This window comes from Camelus dromedarius, chromosome X (genome assembly GCF_036321535.1).
Source record: "Camelus dromedarius isolate mCamDro1 chromosome X, mCamDro1.pat, whole genome shotgun sequence".
Classification (NCBI taxonomy): domain Eukaryota; kingdom Metazoa; phylum Chordata; class Mammalia; order Artiodactyla; family Camelidae; genus Camelus; species Camelus dromedarius.
Genome location: NC_087472.1, coordinates 102,336,497 through 102,360,163, shown reverse-complemented (window position 1 = coordinate 102,360,163; position 23,667 = coordinate 102,336,497). Strand labels below are relative to the sequence as shown.

The 23,667-nt window shown below is 39.5% G+C and overlaps 1 protein-coding gene across 4 annotated transcripts; it reads right to left on the bottom strand.

The window, feature by feature from the left end:
- Positions 1-311: 311 nt before the first annotated feature.
- Positions 312-23,667, bottom strand: RBBP7 (RB binding protein 7, chromatin remodeling factor). Of its 4 annotated transcripts, none has more exons than XM_031445827.2 (12): positions 23,347-23,667; positions 22,389-22,533; positions 17,916-18,061; positions 14,292-14,438; positions 13,127-13,242; positions 8,776-8,936; positions 7,881-8,007; positions 7,687-7,764; positions 6,833-6,909; positions 4,222-4,279; positions 1,520-1,630; positions 312-762 (listed from the first exon to the last, which is right to left on the bottom strand). In XM_031445827.2, the coding sequence occupies exons 1-12, from the start codon at positions 23,360-23,362 to the stop codon at positions 694-696; spliced, it is 1,251 nt and encodes a 416-aa protein (XP_031301687.1). In that variant the 5' UTR covers positions 23,363-23,667; the 3' UTR covers positions 312-693. The 4 variants fall into 4 exon arrangements, with proteins under 4 accessions (XP_031301687.1, XP_031301686.1, XP_031301689.2 ...); XM_031445826.2 differs by having other exon boundaries at positions 14,292-14,465; positions 23,347-23,666; XM_031445829.2 differs by lacking the exon at positions 23,347-23,667 and adding an exon at positions 22,818-22,980 and having other exon boundaries at positions 14,292-14,465.

The following is a 23,667-nucleotide window of genomic DNA, read 5'->3' as shown; positions in this document are numbered from 1 at the left end:
GCTGCAGGCTGGGTTGTCCCCTTAGCTAACTGGCCACACAAGCATTCTTTCTCGGGGAGAAATCTAGGGTTTGCTTACAACTGCCCAAGGTCAGGCACAAATAGGCTATAGATGAAATGACATGGAAGTCAGGTAGTTCTAGGTTCACAAAATACAGACACCTAAGTTCTCACCACCTTTGCATCAGATAGTCATGTAACGTGGAAAGAAATTCAGCAAGTTCTCAACATGTATACCTAACTGCTTCCTCATAAAGGGACACACACACACATCCCCACCTCTACCCAGGTTCTAAAAGAATAAAACAAGAATTATTTTAAAACTTTATTTCTGCAAAGCCAATCAAGAAGTGTTGGAGGGAAAAAGTGTAAAAGTTATTCTTGCGTATTTGCGCACAGCAAGCACTTAGTCTGAGAAAACGAGGACTTAAAATACTTGAATCAAAGGCAGTACCCTGCTACTTGTATTTTAAAACAACGCTGATGATCTTTCTTAAGCAACATTCCTTTCTTCCCTAAAAGCTACAATATGATACAGTACGCAATAGCTCACTTGAAAGTGCTAGGATCAGAAGGTAAAGAACGCCATACGCCACCCCACTTAGACTCTACTATACAATGCCTTTTTGGCGCTTGATAAACCAAGCTTTTGTGTAGCATTACATTCAACAGAAACGTTTCTCGTACTTTGGGTTTAAGATCCTTGCCCCTCCAGTTCCGACGCTGTGACATCTGACTCTTCATCATTGTAAATATTTTCAGCCTGGAGATAACAACCAAATAAGATCAGAGGTAAAACTCCCCAGTTTTTTCACATGGTTATCTAAAAATTGCATTTAATAGTTCTATCCAGATTTTAAGAGTCACTGGTCAGTGTGATTTAATGTTGCAAATTAAATATGGATACATTTTAGAGTAATTATTTTGTAGTTTCCTTTGTATTTTTCCCTTGAAGACTTTAATAAAATTAATGAGGAAAGGCTAGGCAGTGTTCTCAAAAATTACTTGCCAGCGTCCAATTCCACATACATACCTCACTGCACATGTACCAGTTTATTTCAATTATGCATAAAAGGTGATTTCCAAAAATATTTCAAACATCGTTCAAAGGGGCAATAGCCCCGAAATTTACGAAAGGGCTGGTCAATGGCGCCTCAGACACGTAAGTGCTTAGTGCTCAACAGGGAATTCAGTACCATGTGACCGCAGTGACACTTCCCTCCTGTATACTTCCTTCATGCCTATGACAGACAGTAGACACGGAGCACTGATGCCTTCAAGAACCCAGCTGAAGAGTGTAACAATCATGAAAATCGGAGCACACGTACACAGACTTCTCCCGACCCAACAGATGCAGCATCAACTAAAGACTTGTTAAAATGGAAAAGTCTTTTAAGACTTGTTTCTATAAATGTTTGATATAATATGCACCTAAGTATTTCAAATATTTCTATTACATTATATCATTAGTAAAGTCTCTATAAGATAGTCATTGAGGAAAAATAAACATTTTAGCTCACCATTTGCCATATCTGCATGATGTTATCCTCAGACACTGAGCAAATGACCCAAGGCTCATTGGGATTCCAGCTAAAATCTGATATCTTGGCGGTGTGTCCTCCATGAATAAACTGTTAATAAGAACAAAAAAGCCTTGGGTTCATCTCATTTTATGTTAATAGTCTTCAGAGCATCAGTCTTGCAACTGGGGGTCGCTGTCCTGCAGTTTGGATGGAGGGTGGTACCAACTTAATAATCTAGCCCTCTACCACTTTTTTTTTTTGCCAATTTCCAAACCCTCAGAAGAGGTGGTAGGTTGGTCCAATGAATGCCTGGATGACCTTCACCTGGATTCCCCCAATACTCATATTTTGTTAACGTGCTTTCTCTTACACAGACAACACCAGCCGAGCCGCAGCAATGTTGTGGATAGAACACCTCACCCCTGAATATTTCAGCTTGCATTGCCTAAAATAAGGCCATTTTCCTGCAAGACCACAGTGCCATTGCCATAGCTAATACAATTAACATGAATTCAGCAAGGTTATGAAATATACAGTTACATACAAATATTCAAGGCAGTAAATCTCAATGTCAGGTTACATACTCCTTCCAAAAGCTGGCCTGAGTAGTCTGGTTCTTCTGTGGCCCAGTGACAGAGCCCCTCTCCCCCTTACTGAAGGAAAGGCATACCTCTCAGTCATCCTCAATCTCTCCAAGGCAAGGAGAGGGAGGGAGGACCCCCAGGGACTCCAGAAAGTCCCCCTTAAGGGCTAAACAGAGATCTAAGAAATGCTGAAGGGAGCAGTCTTACTTCCTGCAACAGCCAACATCCCAGGAAGGCACTGAGCCTTATTTATCTCACAATTAAGGTTCAGAAGAATCAACTCTCAAGGACAATATGAGTACCTTGTTATGAACTGGCAAGTCACACCTTCCTAACAAGTCTGATTTGACTCTAGTTTGACAATGAGAGGTCTGTCTCTTTGCCAATTAGGTTAATATACAAGGTAACTACTTTACCTAGTAATTTTATCAGTTTAAAAATGTGAGATGGGATAAACAGCTTTTAAAAATAGTTGTAAGGGGGACACAAGTGAAAATACTTTCAGACCACTGGCTTAGAATATATACAGGAGTCATCAAATCAAGCTACTGTTATAATTATTAATAGTATCCAGTTTACTATACGTAAATGTCCCTTGATTTCAGACTCTCACAAAAATAAAGCCAAATCCTAGTGAATTTTCTCAAGGGCCATTAAACTGTTACAGAGGTATAATATACAAATATAATATACACACTCTCTTCTCCCTGCAATATCAAAAAATAGCATGTTTTCAAGGTTTCCAGCTAAGTGCTAGAATCAATCACAAAAAGTTTACATGTTGTATGGTTTCTTTTATATGAAATGTCTGGAACAGGCAAATCTAGAGAGACAGAAAGTAGATTATTGGTGGCCAGAGGCTAGCAAAAGATTGGGAGGTGACAGCTAAAGAGTGTGGAGTTTCTTGGTAAAGGGACAAAAATGTTCAAAAATTGATTTGTGGTGATGGTTGTACAACTCTATGAATATACTAAAAACCACTGAAGTGTTTAAACAGTGAATTGTGGGTAAATTACATCTCAATAAAGGTGTTATCAAAGTTTTAAAAAAAAGTAATAGCTGGACAAAAATAGCTGCAGTAGCAACACCTTAGCTAAAAAATACTTAAAATTTATGAAGCCCTGAATCACAAAAGAGACTTTTCAGATTAAGTCACCCAATATATAATCCACCATTTAGATGCTGTCATCTGTCCAAGGCAGCAGCTTACTGAGAGATACTGTAAGCAGCAGTGGTATTAACACTGAACCTGCTGGTATGTCTGCCACAGGCCAGTGGTGTCGGGCATAGCAACGTGCTGGACAAGGATTAAGGGGGTCTCAGATGTCCACACTATGTAGGACTTGGTGAGCATCTTCTGTGTGTAGGGCTCACCCTCAAGGGCCTTTACTTTTTAAAGGTGGTGGGCAAGCTCCAGTATACCAAAAATTAGCACTGGCCTAAGAGTTAAACACACGTTACAGAGGAATAAGTGATGATCTGCCAAGTGACTGGTGGTGACAAATGGAGAATTCAGAATGAGGACAAAGAACCATTACTAAGTCTGGTAATGCTCCATAAAGTGACTTGAAGTGTACAATGAAGGAGTCAGACAGGAAGGATGAGGATGAACAGGACAGATACCACCATGTAAACCTTCAAGAGGCTGAGGAGATGCCAAGGTAGTTCGGTTAGGAATGGGAGGAAGATGGTGGATACTGTTGGCATCAACAAGATCAAGAAAGCATTTATTTTTCTGGGCAGGGAACTTAAAAATTATCAAGTTATTAAAAGTTTTCCACATTAGAAAGTGTTCAGTATTGCTAATTGAGTATCAATGCCCCCCTCCCCAAACCCTCAGAAGCATTCTAACTGCAAATCCGTGAGACATTATTATAGACTATTTTCCAGGAGCCTAGATTATTCTTAGAGAAACATTCATAAAAACCTACTGGGCTCTATTTACTATTTTCAATAGATGTCAAAACCCTATCACAATAACCTCCAAGACCTCCAATTTGAAATCATCTTCAAGAGCTAGAATTCGAGGTTCTTGATTTCCAGATACATGAAGCAATGACAAACAGTCCAAACTGCATCTGACATTTCATCTTGCATAAGAAAGCCAATATATACCAGGAGTTCTGGAGGCCCATCTTCTGCATCTTCTGCTGATTGTTCTTCTCCAATTTTGCTATAAAAAAAAGAACACAATTCTTGAAGAAAGAAAGTTTGTAAAGCCAGCATCAGCCCAGGACTCACATCTTAAAACACACACTTTGGGGCGGGGCAAGTATAGCTCAGTGGTAGAGCACATGCCTAGTACCCACAAGGTCCTGGCTTTGATCTCCAGTACCCCCATTAAAAAAAATACATTCTTATTTAAAAAAAAAAAACCACACACACACTTTAAAAACAACTTATTTCCTGAAAGAGAAACAGACTCATAGACATAGAACACAAACTTGTGGTTGCCAGAGGGGAGGGGACTGACTGGGAGTTCGAAATTTGTAGATACTGACAGGTATGTATAGAATAGATAAACAAGTTTATACTGTGTAGCACAGGGAAACATATACAAGATCTTGTGGTAGCTCATGGTGAAAATGAATATATGCATATTCATGTATGACTGAAAAATTGTGCACTACACCAGAAATTGACACAACATTGTAAACTGACTATAATTCAATAAAAAAACCCCCACAACTTATTTCCATACTGTTATCAGTTAAGAGTTTTTATATTAGTTATTTGGTGGGAAGGTAGGGTATTTATTTTCTGGAAATAGCAAGAGCTGTTCATAACTGAAGCTGCAAAACAGAAACTGTTAATAATAAATACTAACTTAACATTCATTCAACATTTCAACTATTTCCTGCATTAAAATTAAAAGGTAAAAAGTATATAAAATATCTACTGAAGAACTGATGCCCAGCCCCTATATTTCACTTTTTTAAATTTAATTTTTTATTGAAGTATAGTCAGTTTACAATGCTGTGTCGATTCTTGGTGTACAGCATAATGCTTCAGTCATATAGGAACAGACATATATTCGTTTTCATAGTCTTTTTCATTATAGGTTACTACAAGATAGTAAACATAGTTGCCTGTGCTATACAGTATAAACTTGTTGTTTATCTATTTTACATATAGTTACACTTCACTCTTAATCAAAGCCTTCTTCATTCCAGGAGTGAGATATAATTACACATCAGTACTATAGCTCTGTCTAAAGATGTAACAGAAGAACTTTAATAACTATGGAATGTATAAGCAAAGGAAAGGTTAAGTTTTAATTTTTTCTTATCTCAAAAACTTCAATTTGTAGAATTTGCCGGCAGTTCTAACAGTGAAATCACTCAAGTTACACACCAATATCAGCCCACAGTATCTGGTATCTAGCTCACAGATGGACTTTGCTAGTAATAAAGCTGAACCAACAGCCAAAATACACAACCTTCCAACTGATACGTTTTCTTTCCCATAAAACTAGTCAAACAAACCAAACACACCAGTCTGGTAGACAATTACATTTCTCCTCCCATTGTCAGGAGTACAATCACTAACACTGACCATTTTAATCTATAATTTTACCTAATGTATTATTTTAATAGTAAGCAAGTCACGAATGAGTTTTAAGAAGAAATCACACAATGCCTGCAAATTTATTATTGGCACCTTTAAGGACAATTCAGTTGCCAGAACATGAGACTCAAACCTTGCTACACCACTTTATATACCACAATGGTTTTTGCTTTAGGTTTCTAATTTTACTGCTAAAATTGTTTTCAAATAGAAGAGTATACTCAAATGTCTGCCTTAAAGATTCTCTACATTTTCAAGCATCTATCAGGGCCAGTTTGTTCCATAAGAACATGAAACAGTTGATGTTTAGAAGTTCTACAAAACAAGCATTTTACTCTGTAGTCTCTGTTCCATACATTGAAAATGGGTCTACTGTCTCTGTGATTAAGGCAGCCCTGACTGAAAAACTGAGTCCACTTCAAAGCAATACATTTAACAAAGGTAGGAAATAAGTTACCTTTGGTAATTTAATGATTTAAACTTAAGATAACCACATCTTATAGACATGTGTATATATAACTGAGCAACATTATTAATGGCTCTAAAGACTCAAAAAAATAAAAAAGGGCAAAGGAGTCTGAACTTATTAGAATGGCAACTCTCAGGTCAAGGAACTTTAAGAATTGGGAGGAACTCTATATACAATGAGCCTCCAAAAGAACTTAAGCTCTCTGACAGCATGGGCTGTGCTTATACTGTTCCCAAGTTCATCCCCAGCAGTTACACAGCCCACAGCAGAGCTCCTATCTGCAAAATCAATGAAAGCACAGGAGAGCAAATGGTAGAAAAACTGAGAAAGACTAGTTCTTCAGGGTACGTGAGATCCAATGAGACATGAATAACTGATGTCTCCACCCCTTCCTATAGCAAGAATGTTTTCAATACCATCAATTTGGATGTTAAAACACACACACCCCTACTCCAACTTTAGGCTTGATTATCAAGAGAAAAAACTCACATGTGCAGTTTTTTTTTTAAACAATCCATTTGCTGATTCACTTCTACTTTATGGAACAAAGACTCTTTAGGAAGGTACTTAAAATTAATTTTAGACTGATTAAACTGGGATTAGCAAATTGCACTTCTAGTTTATGAATTATTACATCATCTACAAGATTAGCATATTTATGCAATTTCTTGTCACCAGACTCTGAGTTACCTTAAATCCCACACATTCAGGCGACGATCAGTACCACTTGAAGCCAGAATAGTTTCGTTATGTGGAGACCAGTGGACCTAGCAATACATATTTGAAAATGTCAAGAATCATCCATCCCTCAGATTGTGGCTATTGTTCTAATCCCTGATATTTTAAAATCTCATGTTCTGCATCCTCTCCTCAACCTACAAGCCCCCATCCCTCCTTGTCCTGTCCTTTCAGGTGCTCTTAAATGGTCCATTTCCTTAGCCTGCCCCAGGGAAGTTGTACTCCCCAACACAGGGGAACTTACTTAGCTAGGCATCCCCATAAACTCATTCAGCCCCAAAACCATCCCAAGAAGCTTTTAAATTTTTCAGTGAACTGTATCTTAGCCTATGCAAAGCTCTATTTTAAATCATATACAAGGTATTTTTTCACTAGAGGACCCACGAGGCTGGCACAGCTTAAAGGAAGAATCCTTGTATTTCACTTTTTAAGGTGATCCTGTTTTGTAAGGTTTTTCCTTCAATTTCTGAACTATCAAACCTCTCAAAAAGCTCCAAGCTCAAAGAGGGGAAGGTATAGCTCAAGTGGTAGAGCACATGCTTAGCATTCATGAGGTCCTGGGTTCAATCCCCAGTACCTCCTCTAAAAATAATAAGTAAACCTAATTACCACCCCCCACAAAACAAACAAAAATAGCTCCAAGCTCAAAAAGCTCCAAGCTATCTCCCACTAGTTAACTTATACAATAGAAGCTTTAAAGGAAAAACACACATCTCACGCCCACCATATAAAAGGAAAAAATTTGATTTCTCCCTACCAAAAAGTTACCAAAAATCTGACAGAGATACCAGAAAACTGACACATACCTGGAAAATTTCATCTTTATGAGATTCGAAGGTATGGAGTTTCAATTTTAAATTACGCAGATCCCACAGAGCTACAGTCTGAAGGAAAAATAAATAAAAAGGAATTCGTTTCTATACTTCACATAAAAAATTTAAAATACCCAATTGTAGTACAAGTGGGTTCTTAAACACCAAATATGCAAAAACTGAGAAACCTTATCTGCAGAGCCAGTTGCGAGAATGAACTCGCTGTAGGGATTGAACGACAGGCAATTGACCTCGGCAGTGTGCGCATCAACCAGGTGGCTCGGCTTGGAGGTGGTGTTGGACCTGGTGTCCCATCTAAAACACAAAGGCACAAGGCACACAGCACACAGGCAGGCCACGCAGCCCTCGCCAGCCTCTCCCTCACAGGCTGGCACTCACGACAGCACCACTCTACGCCTCTGTTTTCTCGCTATGCTCGCCCCTTGGGAGACACCAACCACGCAGGGGTGCTGAGTCAGGCTTCCAACCACTAAGCGACATGCGCTAAACCTGTGGAAAGCAAGTTAGGGCTATTCCTGCTTTCTTGTTCATTAGGTTCCTGTCTGAATTACACACTAGTTCAAGCATACACAAATACATGGAGAATAACGTTAACAATTTGACTAGCTTTGTCAAGTATCAGTATTTTGCTTTGTTTGCCTCAGGTATTAGTTTCTTTACGACATAAAAAGCATTTCAGGTGGTTGAATGAAGCCCCACGGCTATGCCCAACGCAATCATTCCCCTCCCTCAAATTCAATGGAAGCCACCCTGATCCTAATTTTACTATGTACCACTACCCAAGCATGTTTCTTCATGTTTACATACCCGATTTTCTCTCTTTTTCTAAATACAAAGTGGTGTTCATTTATATAACACAGTAACTTTTATGTAAAAAGGCCATACCTACTTGCAGTTTATTATATATCAATTATACGTCACTAAAGTTGTTTTTTCTTTTTCTAAAGGCTAAGATATAATTTAAAAAAAACAAAGAAAGAAATCAAACCAAAGGCCACCACAATCACTGATGGTCATTCAGGACACCCATATAACAAAATCCCACTGAATTTTCCACCTTACATCATGAGTTTCTGATCATCAGCAACAGATCCAAACAATGACTCATGCAGCAGGTGCCAGGCCACATCCTCTACAACAGCTGAGTGGCCGGTAAAAATCGCTTTAGCATCCACAATTTTGCCTTCCTTTGGTCCTGCATTTATATCCCACAGACAGACAGTCTGAAGAAGGAACAAATAATTGAGAGTTATAAGAGACTGAACTTAAATTCTAACATCTTATTTAAAACAACCTAACTAAAAACAAACTTACACAGAAGTTAGAAATAAACATGAGGGAGAGGAAATATAAACAAGACTGAAGCTGCACAGTGTGTATGGGTGTAGCTTCCATGATCTGAGATGTGGAGGGCAAGGGAGACGCACTGTAATGGGGACAGAAGACTGAGCATGGTGGCAGGCAAGTTTCCACCCACATACATTCAGTCAAGTATCTAAAATTCATCTAAATTACACAACCCAACACTAAGAGCCTGGTGGTCATTACCTACTGAATAGAAATGCACATCTTAAAAATTCACACTATGTTGGGAGACTGAGAATTAACACTAAGACATGCCTCTTAAAAAGCAAAAGCCTTTGGACAAGCCTCTCTCCCTCCATGGCAGAAACCACTGAGGCATCAGGAGGTGCAACAGGTGGAGGACCTAGGAACCTCCATAAGGCCACCTGAAAGGCCATGGGGCCTGCCCAGACCTCAAAGATTACAGATCTGCAGGCTCTGGGAGCTAAGTCTCTTCTTGACATCTTATCACAAAAAATGTTGAGGAAAGTCTTAAACTTCTCTGAAAAAAATACTGTAAGCTATAGGGCAATGATTCTCATCTCAGTGGTTTAAAGTAAGACGTAATTCCATTAAGATATATTCATACTAATTCCACTGACACTAGTATGGGCTTCATCTCTTTTTAAATCGCTTTCTTATCTGAAAAGGTTTCTGTAATCAACCTATTTTCCAGTAATAAAAAACAATTTTACATAATACACATGGGCCCTTAGTCTGTTGACATTACACACTCAGACGCACAATTTACATGCACAGAAGAGAAAGTAATGTGGGAAACTCTTGCCATCCTCCCCTGCTCCTCACCTCAGAAGGATCCTGGGAACATTATCAAGATGCATGGCACATGCAGAGCCCTTCGGAAACGTGAACTATTAATTATGACTAACAACTCCCAAACTGGTGTCTTCAAAAAGTACTAGTAATTAAGTTCCTGAGTATAACCCATCCTCCCTGCTTAGGACTCTCCTATGTCCACTCTGAGGGAAACGGAAGAAAGCTTCCTTTCAGAGAACCGAGGTAGACGCCCGCTTCCCAGCTCCCCTGCAGCATGGATGCAAGAACTTGACCTGGGCTCTATCATTTCACCAGGTCTTCAAATTGTGACTAGCAACAAAGAAGAATCTGTTCTGATTGGGGGAGGGGTGTGTGTTACATCAACATTCCAGGAGTGGCAAGAGTGACATCCTTACCGGCCTGATTTGAGTCAAATATCTGGCCTCTCCTCTCTTCCAGGCCATTTTCTAGCCATCACAGCAATTCTGTGAACTGCCCTACCTAATCCCCTTCCAGTAAGCTCCTTTTCTATTTAAATCAGCTGCAGTCACCTTTGAAGCCACTATGGATAAGAGTTATGGGGGTTCTGCAAAAAATTAAAAATAGAACTACCATATAATCTGGCAATCCCACTTGGATATTTATGTGAAAAAAGCAAAAACACTAACTCAAAAAGATATATGCAACCCCAAGTTCACTCTGGCATTATTTATAATAGTGAAGATACAGAAACAACCTCAGTGTTCACTGTATGAATGGATAAAGAAGATGTGGTATATATATGCAATGGAATACTACTCAGCCATTAAAAAGATGAAATCTTGTCATTTGTGACAACACAAATGAACTTTAAGGGCATTATGCTAAATGAAGTAAGTTAGACAGAGAAAGACAAATACCATACGATCTCCCTCTCACATAGAGATTTTAAAAGCAAAAACCAACAAAACCAAGTTTACAGATACAAAGAACAGATTGGTGGTTGCCAGGGCTGGAGGGTGGGAGGAATAGAAAAGGGGGTATAAATTTACTTTAAAAAATAAAAATAAAGATTTTTTTTTAAAAAACGATCACTCAGTATATTTACCTGAAGATTATCTTTAGAAGTTAAAAATAAAAATTGTGAACATTTTAAATTTACAAAAAAAGTAGAAAAAATTATTTAACAAAATCAGAAGTTGGTTTTGGTTGCTTGCAACTGAAGAATCTTGACTGAGTCATATCTACTCTTGTTGGGGGGGAGAGTATAGCTCAAGTGGTAGAGCACATGCTTAGCATACAAAAGATCCTCGGTTCAATTTCCAGTACTTACTCTAAAAAAAAAAAGTAAACCTAATTACCCTGCCCAAAATTGAAAAAATAAAGTAAAAAAAATTTACTCTCAATTATTTCAAAAAGCTTAACAGAAATTATGACAAACAGAAATATAAAGATCTACACGATATGACAGGCCCTGTTCTAGGTGCAGGGACATACCAAGGAAGGTGGCAAGGAACCTGCTCTCATAAAGCTGACATAAAATGCTAACTGTGGCCAAGTTACATGAGCTTTCCAAAGCTCCAGAAGCCTACTCTCAGCTTGTGCTTGGGAATCATACCAAACACTTTTTGCTTACAGTATGGAATTCATGAAAGAAAATATAAGGCTGTTAGTGGCAAGAATGCTACAAGCACCGATCCATAATTAACAAGATCACTTTGCATTTGCGTGGTACTTTTAATTGTTAAAACAATTTATATTAAAGATACCAAGGCAACTCAATAGGGAAAGATGAATCTTTTCAATAAAGAGTGCTGGGAAAGCTGGATATCCACAAACAGAATGAAGGTGGACCCCTACCTCATACTATATCAAAATGGATCAAAGACCTAAATATAAGAGCTAAAACTATAAAATTCTTAGAAAAAACATAGGTGTAAATCTTTGTGATGCTGGATTATGTAATGATTTCTTAGATGATATCAAAAAAATGTCATTTAAAAAATACATAAACTGGACTCAAAATTTTAAACTTTTGTGATGCAAAAGAAATTTAAAAAGTGAAAAGACAATCCAAAGAATGGGAGAAAATTTTTAAAAATTGTGTATCTGATAAAGGACTTGTATGTAAAATATATAAACAATGCTTATAACTCAACAATAAAAAACAAAATTAAAAATGGACAAAGGATTTCAATACAAATTTTTCCAAAGGTGATATAGAAATGACCAGTAAGTACATGAAAAGATGCTCAACATCATTAGTCATCATTATAAATCATAACCATGAGGTACCACTTCATACCCACTAGAATGCCGATAATACAGACAATAACAAGTGTCGATTAGGACATGGAGAAACTGGAACCCTGGGAATGTGGAGTGGTGCAGCTGCTTTGGAAAACAGCTGGCACTTCTTCAAACAGTTAAATATCGAGTGATCATATGACTCAATAATTTCACTCCTAGGTAACTACCCAAGAGAAATGAAAACGTACATCCACACAAAAACTTGTACAAAAATGTTCACAGTAACAACATTCAAAATAGCCCCAAAGTGGAAACAACTCAAATGTCCACCAACTTAAACAAATAAATTGTAGTATATCTATATAATGAAATGTTATTCAGCCATAAAAAGAGATGAAGTACTAACATACAGTTTAACATGGATGAACTTTGAAAACATTATGTTAAGAGAAAGCAACTAGACACAAAAAGCCACATACTATATGATTCCATTTATATGAAATATCAAGAATAAATAAATCTATAGAGATAGAAAGTAAACTAGTGGTTGCCAAGAGCTGGGGGAGAAGGAGTGACTGCTTAATAGGTATGGAGTTACCTTCTGTGACATTTGGTGAAAATGTTTTAAAATTAGATAGTGGCGATGGTTGTACAAACTGTGAATATACTAAACCCTACTAAATTGTACACTTAAAAAACAGTTTAAAAAAACCAAAACCAGAAACAAAACAAAACAAAACCTAAACTAAAATGTAACTTCATCAGGCCTCCCAAACACTTCATAGAGTTTCCATTACAGAGGGCCACTTTTAAATAATGGGACACCTTTTGCCCACATTCCCTCCAATCTAAGGCTGCTTCAAAAGAGCTCTGCGGAATCCTAAGGCTCCCAAAGGGCAGTGTGATAACCATCGCTCTAAATGCTGTTGAAATGTTATCACAATAACTAGCAGTGTTATCTTAGAAAACCTTTCATCTATTACTCTCCTTCAGAGCAGAGCTGTCCATGACACAGACTTTAACGCTCAGTACATGGGTAGCTTAGGAAGAACAGGTTTCTCACATGGTCGTCAGATGCACTTAGGAGATGTCCACTCAAATTAGAATTCCAGGACAGACCATAGCCTTCTTTTTGGTGGCCTCTTAACCTAAGATCAGGATTACATTCTCCACTTGGGTCTAAAAAAAAAAAAAAGAAAAAAGTAAAGAAATAGGTTAACTACTAGGTGATTTTTGGTTTATTAGAACTGGTAAGAGCAAATTCTCATTCCTAACTGAATGAGCTGTAACATTCATTATAATGCCTGGAAAAGCACTGCACACAAACAAGGACTTGGTATGACTCACAGCCACCTTGAAAAGCTGTTCTGTTCTTCATTTCAAGTACTCAATGCAAACCAGGTTTCATGACCATAAAGATGACTGATTCCTTTGCAAAACCGATACTAAGTTCTAACACAAAATACTGAAAACTATAGCTATCCTACAAATTTACATGGTGACAACCTATTCCACCCCCAAGTTGATTTATTAAAATATTTTTGCGAGGCAAAAATTAACAAAGCAGGTCTGGCTGCTCAGTCCATGTATGTCTCCAGGGTAGCCTGCAACCATGAGTGACCTAGCCAACCCCTGGGAATGTGACCCTCACAAATTTCTTCATGTCGCCATCTGATGAAGCTATGTACGCCCAGAGCAGTGGGGCATGTTGTAGTAGCTTGTCGAAACTTGAAGGATTGTTGAGCAAGATTTATGACGTATCTGGCTCCACTGTTGGGGTCCTGAGTTTCCCTTACCAAAGCTAGTCAAAGAGCAGGATGTGCCTATGTAACCAGACCGCCATTAAAAACCCGAGACGTTGAGACTCAAATGGGCTTCCCTAGACAGAGACATTCATGCTCCTGTGGTTTGCAGCTAGAGAGAAAGCACATTTTTTGTGGCCCCAGTGAAGGAAGAGTCTATGCCTGACCTTTCTGGACTCTGCCTGATGTGTATCTTTTCCCTTCTGTTTCTGCTCTGTATCTTTTGCTTAATAAACCTTAGCCAGGAGTGTAACTTGCTGTGAAGTCCTTCTGTCAGATCATCGAACTTGAGGGTGGGTATGGGACCCCTGAAACAATTTTTAAACCTTTAAAAATTAGAGGATACTAGTTTGAATTACCTCAAAGCAATTATCACTCCGAATCAAGAAGAAAGGTCAAGCATGGTCTGAATTTATTACTACATACCTGGTTTAGCAGGGTGCTTTGTATAGTCAAAAACCAGCACATCAGAAGATGGTGTTTTTGTAGCAATGATGTGAGGATTCTGCGGCATGTAACGAGCACGGTTTACTTCTCCTTCGTGGTTAATTTTAATTTCACATTCAATTTTTCCTGTTACAGAACCAAAGCCACCAAATTCTAATGTGAGAAGAAAGAAATAAACACATATACTTAAGATTAAAATTCACCACTTAGTTTAATCAACCCAACAGATTTTAACCTGACAGAATACAACACAAATGGATGAAAGAGAGAACACAAAAATACGGGTTCACTTGCCACTTCTAATTAATTTATTCTCAAAGCCCATTTGAATTGAAAAATATTGATACCTATTTTATGCAAGTGAATTCAGCTGGATTTAAAACAATGAAAAATCAGATTCTTTCAGTTGTGAGGATGATGTAGTTTTTCACCAAAATTCAAATAACCACATAATAAACAGACTTCAATCTTTTAGTTCAAATACAACTCATATGAAGTGTTGAAATGAATTCACAGCTTATTTTAGGTTTCATTAAGACAGGTTCATCCTCAGCAATATGAACACTCCTTGAGTCTGACGTCAAAAACATCCTCATATTGGAAATCCATGCTGACTCAGAAATCCATGCTAACTAACCCCCACTCGACCCCAAGAGACACACAGACACACACATACTGATTCCACCAGAATACTTGCTTCAACTGCTAGTGGCGTGCCAAAGCTAAAATGAGTGGGCTAACCACTCTATCTGGTGTGGGAATATGACTATAGTGTTAAATTGTTATTTAAAAGACCTTGGAAGTGACAAAGCCACATAAAAAGTATGATAACTTCTCAGAAGCAACAAGATGATGCAGAAAGAATACAAGTAGAGAACATCTAAGCAGATAACAGCAAACAAGAACATTTTCTTTTCTGTACTCATAGATAAAAACTTGAATTAGTGTTGCTGACACTTGAAAAGTTCGGAGGCTTCACATTATAACTGTTATCTCTTCCTGACCTATATTGCTTCTTCTTTGCACATTCCTTTTTAGCTCACCCTGTGTCTCAGGTCAAGGAACACTAACTCAACGGCCTAATGGAGCCAGGCAGGTAACAAGTAAAACAGACTGGCTGGGGCCTGGCGAAAACACATCGAAAGCAGTAAGCCATTTCTCAGTTTCAGCCAGTTCTTGCTATGTGCGAATGCTTAATGAACATTGGCTCCCATGACTTAATATCAGAATTTAGTCCTTCTTCACTATGGCAAAAACAGCTTACTATTTGTGTGTGGCTGAAATTCATATCCTATTTCACACAACTCCTCTCACACAACATATGCAATATCCCACTTCCCTCTCAGCACTTTCCCTTCCCATCGTGTCAATGGAATAAAATGCCTCAGTCTTTCTAAGACCACAGCCCCCACCCGCCTGCCCCGATCCTATCACCTCCACCTCCTGAGAACCTGCTCCAAAGCCCTTGGTTTTATTTTCAAGCTTCCACCACTCTGGACCCCAAGGGTTCTTTTCCCCACTTCTGCTACAAAGATATTCAAGTTACCCAATTCCTTTAGTTAAAACAAACTGAACAGCTCTCCTTTTAATAAAAACTGGGTTTCCAGGTAAGATTTACTGTGCACATGGGGCTGTTTGTTCAAACTCAATAGGAAAAGTTTGAAAAATCACTTTCTTAATGATAGTACCCATTAAAACTACCATAACTGAAAATTTTAGAAGGTGTTAACTTTGAACTTTGAATTATTTCAGTAACTTGTTAGAATGTAAAACACTGGGCAAGTGAGTAATAACTTAATATATCCATATATTATGCCCAGAGACTAATTCTAAAGCTGAAAATCCAATTAAGTACATACTTCAGGACTAAAAGCCATTAAAAATTTTCTGATTATAATATTTACAGAAATAACACATAAGGTTTGAAGGGTAATGGCGTGTAAACTGTGGAAGTGGTAAACTGACTAAATCATTTTGGGAAAAAGTTTTATATTGTTTTAAGTTGACAATGAATACACCACACACCTCAGCAATTCCACTCAACTAGATTGATTCTCCCACATGTGTACAAGGAGACATGGAAAGAGTGTTCACTGAATCACTGTTCATAAGAGCAAACAAACCACATAGACACAGGCCAATTGCCAAATACTTGACAGAAGGATAAACAGAGGTTTAGTCACAATTAAGGAATACTATACAGCAGTTAAAGAATGAGCTAGACATTTACACGGTATACGCACACAAATTGAATGAAAAAAGCAAACTGAAAAACATTATGTATACTTACCACTGTATGACTATAAAAATACAAAAAGTTGAAAATGGCACACTAATCTCAGGACAGCAATGAATTCTGGTGAGGAAGGCAGGGAGGAATGGAGCAGGGGTGGCAGGACTTTAGCCATAAAGTAGTATTTCATTTTTGATTTTAAAAAACCCTAAAGCAAATACTGGGAAATGTTAATACCTATTCAACCACTTGGGCTGTGCAAAAAGCACTAACCCAACAGGTCTGGTTGCTTAGCCATCGCAAGTCTGAGGGACACAAGAATCACGGCTGACCCTTGACCAACTCCCGGGAACATGGGCCTCAGAATGTTCTTTATGTCACTGACAGGTTGATGATTTCGTGGTGTACACCTGGAGCAACAGACCATGCTGTACCAGTTTGTCAGGGTTGCTCTGCACAAATATCAAGACTGACGCTATGCACCTGGTTTCATTACTGGGGTCCTGAGCTTCAGCTGTCATGAAAGGTTACCAGCATGAGGTGCCTACAAAACCAGCCTCCCCCCCACCCCCCGCCATGAAAGACTCTGGCACTCAAATGTGTGTCCCTGGAAAGGAGATACTCCACACGTTCCCCTGTTGTTTGCTGCCAGAGAGAAAGCACATCCTGTGTAGCTCTGGGTGAGACTAGTGCCAGCCCTCCCTAGACTCCCTGATGCATTATCTTTTTCTTGCTGCTTTTGTTCGGTATTCTTCATTGTAACAAACTCATGAGTACAATTTGCTACTGAGTTCTGTGAGTCCTCCAAGCAAAAACAGCAAAATTGGATGGTTGTGGGAATACCAAAACAGGAGAATGTACATTTAGATTGGGGGATGGGAGTCAACAGCTTCCATAAAAACCCCCACTATTAACTGTTTGTGGTGTATATGCCTCCTGATTTTCTATGCGTACACCAACACATGTTTTTACTTTTACCAAAATAGATACTATAATCACATACCAGTTACTCAATTTATCTGAAACACATCTTTCCATACCATTGCATACAGATTTATCTCGTTCTTTGTGTATGTGAAGAATTTCAGAATTATCTCATTCTTAGTAATTGCTGCACAGCATTTCAAACATACCATCATGTGTTTAACAAATTTCCTAAGAACTCACAACTGGGGTATAGGTTGCTCTTAGTTTTTCAATGCTGCAAATAATGCTGCTATAAAATCCTTGTGCACATGTGGGTGAATAGTTCTGTAGGACACAGTCCTAGAAGTTAAACTGCTGGGCCAAAAGATACTAGTATAAAGTTTTAATAACATAAAGAGACATACTCCCTTGAACACAAATACTGAAATACACCGTATACCTACCACCCTTCTCACTGTCACAGTGGGAAGCGTCAAACTGTGCGTCATCGTTTGGAATATGGACTCGAGCAACCACGAGATGATTCTGCTCATCAGATGTGTGAGTCCCCAGCACTAGCCAATGAAGGGCATAATCCTTCCCCTCTGGTCTGTTTAGGAAAGAAAATAAATCATACTAATCCTCCAAGAAATCAGTTGCTAACAAATTCAGTCCATCACTGATCCCTGTATTCATAAATCATGACTTCTCACCTAAAAAAAAAATCTTCCATTTTAATACACTACATGTTTCTGGTTTTCCAGTTAAGAAGCAACAAAGTAGAATGGAAAAAATGAAGTGTTGAGTCAGAAAAACTGGGTTTAAATCCTGGCTCAAACTAAAATTCACTATATGCAATTCCTTAAATCACAACTCCCCCGTGGCTTCAATTTCTTCATCTAAAAAATAGGTTTTAAGTGCAAATGGCATGATGTGAAAACCCTTTATTTATCTTTATGGTGCTTTAACTTTATAAAATGGGCATTCTCATTTTTATGGTGGAGGGGTGTCTTTACCCTAGTCTGTGGAAACTCATTTTGAGGCTCAAGAACCCATCGATGCCTCTTGGCACCCTGATCCAAGCAGTGATTTTGTGTCTGTTTAACAATGCTTTCCCAATCTGTATTATCCAGAATAGCAATTTTCACCTGAGTTCCACGGTCCTACCTCAGTGAGGAGGGCTGAGAAGTAGGGCTCTGTCTGGGCCCCAACACCGGATGAGTTAAATATTTATCCGTTTCTTAATTTCAGTTGTACAAAGGACACAGTGGTTTAGAAAAAAACGTTTGGGGGTTACTTCTAGGCACGTAATTTAGTAATAAACGTTTTAAAAAATACTAGGTGAAATTTTATCAAGATTTGGCTTAAGGTAAAAAAAGAGCAATAAACAGACAAAAACTCCAAAAGACTAAGACAGTCATGGCTAAGCAATAGCAGCTTATTTGAAAAAAGACATGGGTCTGAGTTGATGGATGTTCAGTGGCCAGGAATACAACGTGGCTATCGAAAAAAGGTAATTAATTCCATCTTAGATGAACTTAAATGCAGGGGGAGGCAACACATGTGAGCACCTACCCACTTATTTTTAACTGGAAAAACCACACCTAAAAAATTAGGCTCTAGGCAATGTACTTTAGGAGGACTTAGACAAAATGAAACCTTTACAGGGAATAGTGGCTTAAAATGAAAGAGAACTTAAATACATCTCACAAGAACCATTTGAAAAGAACATGAATACTTAAAAGGAAGCACAACAGAGCAATGTTAGGGCTGATATAAAAGGAAGAAAATGATACTTTTTTTCTGTGAGGTTAAGCAGAAAAACTAAGACCAACAGGTAAGTTGCAAGTAAACATCAATTCATAATAGGACTTTTCTAAAGAGTATGATCACAAGATGGACTGGAGGGTCTGAAATACTCCTTTTGACTCTAAAATTCAATTATTCCAGTTTCCTCTGACACGATCATCATAAGGATTTTTCTTTTTACAAGTCTTTTTATTGCCATCATTAAAATATAGTCTATTTCTCTGAGCCAATCAATATCACACTATTCTCTAATACTGGATGCACCTAAGGCTGCAGAAGCATTAATGAATAATAAAAGACCTTGTCCATTTTCAGTGCCAGAATCCTTTGACCACTTCAACTCCACTGCTAAGAAATCCACTGAACAATCACAGACCATCACCAAGTTATTCTCAGTAGCATTGACTGAAGTAGTCAAAGATTGAAAACAAATACCCATCAGTAAGGAACTGGAGACATAAATTACTGTATAATCCACTAACAGAATTCTACAGAGCCCTTAAAACAAAAAGACCATGCTGATAGGAAACAGTCTCCAATATAAATGCCTAACTAAAAAGTCAAGTGAACAACCTGCTACCAGAAAAAAAGATGGAGGGAAGATACCTATACATACTTCTTCATGCTGGCAGGATGGGTAAGAAATTGTAAATAGTGACTGCCTCTGTTCTGGGTAAGAGAACTAGGAATATAGAGGATGTGGAAGGGGGACTTATTTTTCACTCTATGCAGTTTTGTATCATCTTGATTTGAATGATTACATAAGCTTTTAAAATAGAGACCATCTAAACATGTTTATTTCATCTCTCATTAAATAACTTCTTAATCATCTAGCAGATTTGAAAAATAATTTCTAAGAAATACCTAAATAAAAATTTTAAAGAGCCAAATCAATTATTTGGCTGATCACCTAACTGAATTTGAGGACAACAGCTCAGAAAGTGCAAGTAATCATTCAGAAGCTTGCTATATGGAGGCAGAAGGCTGCCTTATGAGGCTGAGTAGGGACTAGCTCTCAAAAAGCCAGGTTATTAAGAGTAGCCAACATTTCTACTGTTCTATAAAGTGACAAAACAATCTCAGTTCCTTCATACCCTAAAGAGAACCCTGTAAGTCACCACACAGCCATTCTCAATACCCAAGAATGCAGGCTGGCTGGCATTTTCTTGCATTCCCAGAGCCACTGCACGTCCCACCAGTAGATCCCACTTCTTTCGATGCAAAGACACTATGGAATACATAATTTAGTTAAAGTATTTTCTGTTAAGTTCCTAAGTGTTAACATAAAAGCAGTATCTGGGCTGAAAACATAGATTATCTTTATTTGGGGTTTTTTTTGGGGGGAGGGTAATTAGGTTTATTTTTAATGGAGGTACTGGGGACTGAACCCAAGACCTCCTGCATGCTAAACATGCACTCTACCACTTGAACTATACCCTCCTCCCCTAGATCTCTTATCTTCAAAATCTTTATGCAAAACACATTACAGGTAACATTTTAAAAAGACTTCAGTAAGCAGTCTTTAATTGAAATACAAATGAAGAGAGTTATTCCATCCTAACAAATTATTTCTAAATAGGAAAGAGTGGGAGAATTACCATCAGTCACCACTTAATGTGTATGTACTCTGCGCCAGCACTTTAACACGCATGGTCTTATTCACGCCCTCAAATGCAGGCAGTCAGAACCATCAGCACCTCCATTTACAGACCAGACTACTGGAGGATAGAGACTTACCAACCTGCCCTAATTCACAAAGCTAAGAAGCAGGGGGCATGATGCAAACTCAAGTCTCTAACCTTAAAGACCCTGCTCTCATCTACTGTCACAGTGGGTCAAAAAGATTCAAAAGAATGTAAATTAAGTTGTTAAAGTTTTAAATCTGCTTAATAAGAAAACAGAAAAAGTCAAATGCACAGGATGCTCTAAACCAGAACCTCAATACTCTAAGTATTTGATGGTCAAAGTTGTTGTAAATGTCAATGCTTGTAAGTCTCCATTATTTAGTACTCGGCTACTCTTTCCACATCTGTATATTTACGTTGAGATTTTGGGGAGGCCCAATGGAAGCCCCTATCTGTATGGAAGTCAATGTTCATACATGGAGGATCTAGCCATTATGAAGTCACTATATAAAGAATATTAATTTACTCTTATTTTTTAAATTTGTCGAAAAACCCCTCCTCTAGATTAGTTTGATTAATCTTCATTAAGTTAAATGCTCACACTACCCAAATTTAATACACTTTTAAAGTATGTGGCCAAGTTCCTACTAGGAAAAGTCCAACTGTGTGAGAACGATAACCTGATGTACAGGTTGCCTCAATTCTGGGGCCACCGGGTTTGGGTTCGAAAGTCTGCTCCATCACTTACCAGCTGGGTGATCCTGGGCTTGTTATTTAACATCTCAGCCCTAGTTTCCACATCAGTTTTTTTAAAAAAGGATGATAAAAAGTAACTATTGTACTGTTGTCAGTATTAAACCAAATAGCAGGACGTAAAACTCTACAGCTGTGCCCTTCTCTAAGCGCTCAATATATGTCAGCAATTATTACCAGAGAAATTTTAGAAAGAGCTGAAAATAATATTTTCATGAAGACCAACAGGAACCTCAAAGTGTATCCCATACTATAAGCCAGTAACAACACCTTTTCCTTGGTGACCTGCTGCTAAATTCTTTCCTCCTCTACCAATTAAAATCTATTCATCCTGGGGGCTGGTTACACGGGCGTGTTCATTTTGTAAAAATTCATCAAGCCATACGCTTATGATTTGTGCACTTTTCTGCACATATGCTATTTTCCCATAGAGTTTTAAAGAAATCCATTAGTCGGGCCCCCAAAGAGATGCTGCTCTATATTTATGCCCCCAAAATGTCAAATATATCCGATGCATCCTACAAATATCATTATCCTCACAACAGATTCTCTCTCCCCTTTTAATGCCACACTTATACGTCAGAAATCATCCCATAAATCACTTAAGTTTTGGAAATAAAAATCACCTGGCACCTCACCCAAGGGCTAAATTGATTACATGCTTATGTTCTACATATAATACGCCAAAAACTAGAAAATTCGGGACAACAATTAAATACACGCAAAATAAAAGTTGCCAAAAACCCTTACTTAGTCACTTCGGGAAGCCACTGAACGGTAAGACTTGGCCACTGAAGAGCATGGGTCATAACCAGGTCATACAGAAACGGTGTATTCTTCTTCCAGATTTTATATTCTTCATTGATGACACGCTCCTCCACAGTATCTTCAAACACTGAAATTTGGAGAAAGCCCACACGATTAAGTGGCTGAGAGCGGAATCAGAATCTGTATACAGATACTGGAGGTCACCTCGAGATGGCCACACCTTATCTACTCTTCCCCTTAACCTCTAATCTGGATACGAACAATTAACTGCTATTCCAGAACGTGGAGAGAATATAAACACCAGGAAACCGATTTTCTGCACTTTGAAATCAATACCGCTTGCGTATACAAAATTGGGTAATTAATTACACGGACATCGCAATTGTTTTTGCCGGCTCCAGCTGTTCGCACCTGTTCCAAGATGACGACCCGTATGTAGAGGGGCTCCCGGACCCACCCGGCGAGACGAATCCACGTGGAGCAGAAACCCAGCCGCCCGCTCCCTCCATCCCCCACCAGGAGAGGCCTCGGCTCCCACGAAGCCCGCCTCGGCAGCCATAAGCCGGCGGGTTCCAGAATCCCCCGGACAAGGGCCGCGACCCAGAGGCAGTCGACGCGCGCGCGTGGAAGGAGCCGCCGTGCCCGCTTTCCGGCGGCGGAGGCCGCCTCCGCCCGGGGACCGAGGGAACGACGCCGCCGGAGGGGTGTGGGGGGGAGGGGGCCCAACCCGCGGCCCCGAGCCCGGCTCCGGAAGTGCTCGGAGCCCTCCGCGGCGCGGCCTCGTCCCGCGTAGGCCCCTCGAGACGCGCGCCCAGCCTCGCGCCCGGCCCCGCCCCCTGCTCCTCACGCCAATTCGCGCCTTTCGCCGGCGCGTGCCGCGGCCTCGCGCGCCCGCTGCCCCCCGCCGCCCCGGCGCGCGCCGCCCCGCAGGGCCTCTTACTCTCTTTACTCGCCATCTTGCGTCGGGTCGTTCGCCCCTCGCCGCCGCTTCGGACTCCCCTCGCTAGTCAAGAGCAGCCCAACCGCAGGCGCTCCTGCCTTTCCCAGGAGCGTCACACACTTCTAGCTTTCGAAGCCTGAGCTCCGTCTTACAGCCTGGGTGCTCCCCAGACGCTACGTCCTTCTCTCCTGCCTCCTCCCCGCTTGCGGGTACCGAGGTCTGAGGCGCTCTTCTCTCTCTCTCCAAACTTGGAACGAGACTTTTCAACCCGCGCCTCCCAGCCCGCCCAGGCAGCTGAGCGCAGGCGCATCCGCCCTGGGA

What these genes read in the sequence shown, in the direction of transcription:
- RBBP7 (XM_031445829.2), bottom strand. Translation starts at nt 22,965, where the DNA reads ATGGCTGCCGAGGCGGGCTTCGTGGGAGCCGAGGCCTCTCCTGGTGGG. An exon ending in ATAAAGATGAAATTTTCCAG is followed by an intron (nt 6,910 to 7,686) that starts GTATGTGTCAGT and finishes ATGTATTGCTAG; the next exon opens with GTCCACTGGTCTCCACATAA. An exon ending in CTGAATGTGTGGGATTTAAG is followed by an intron (nt 4,280 to 6,832) that starts GTAACTCAGAGT and finishes TTTTTTTTATAG; the next exon opens with CAAAATTGGAGAAGAACAAT.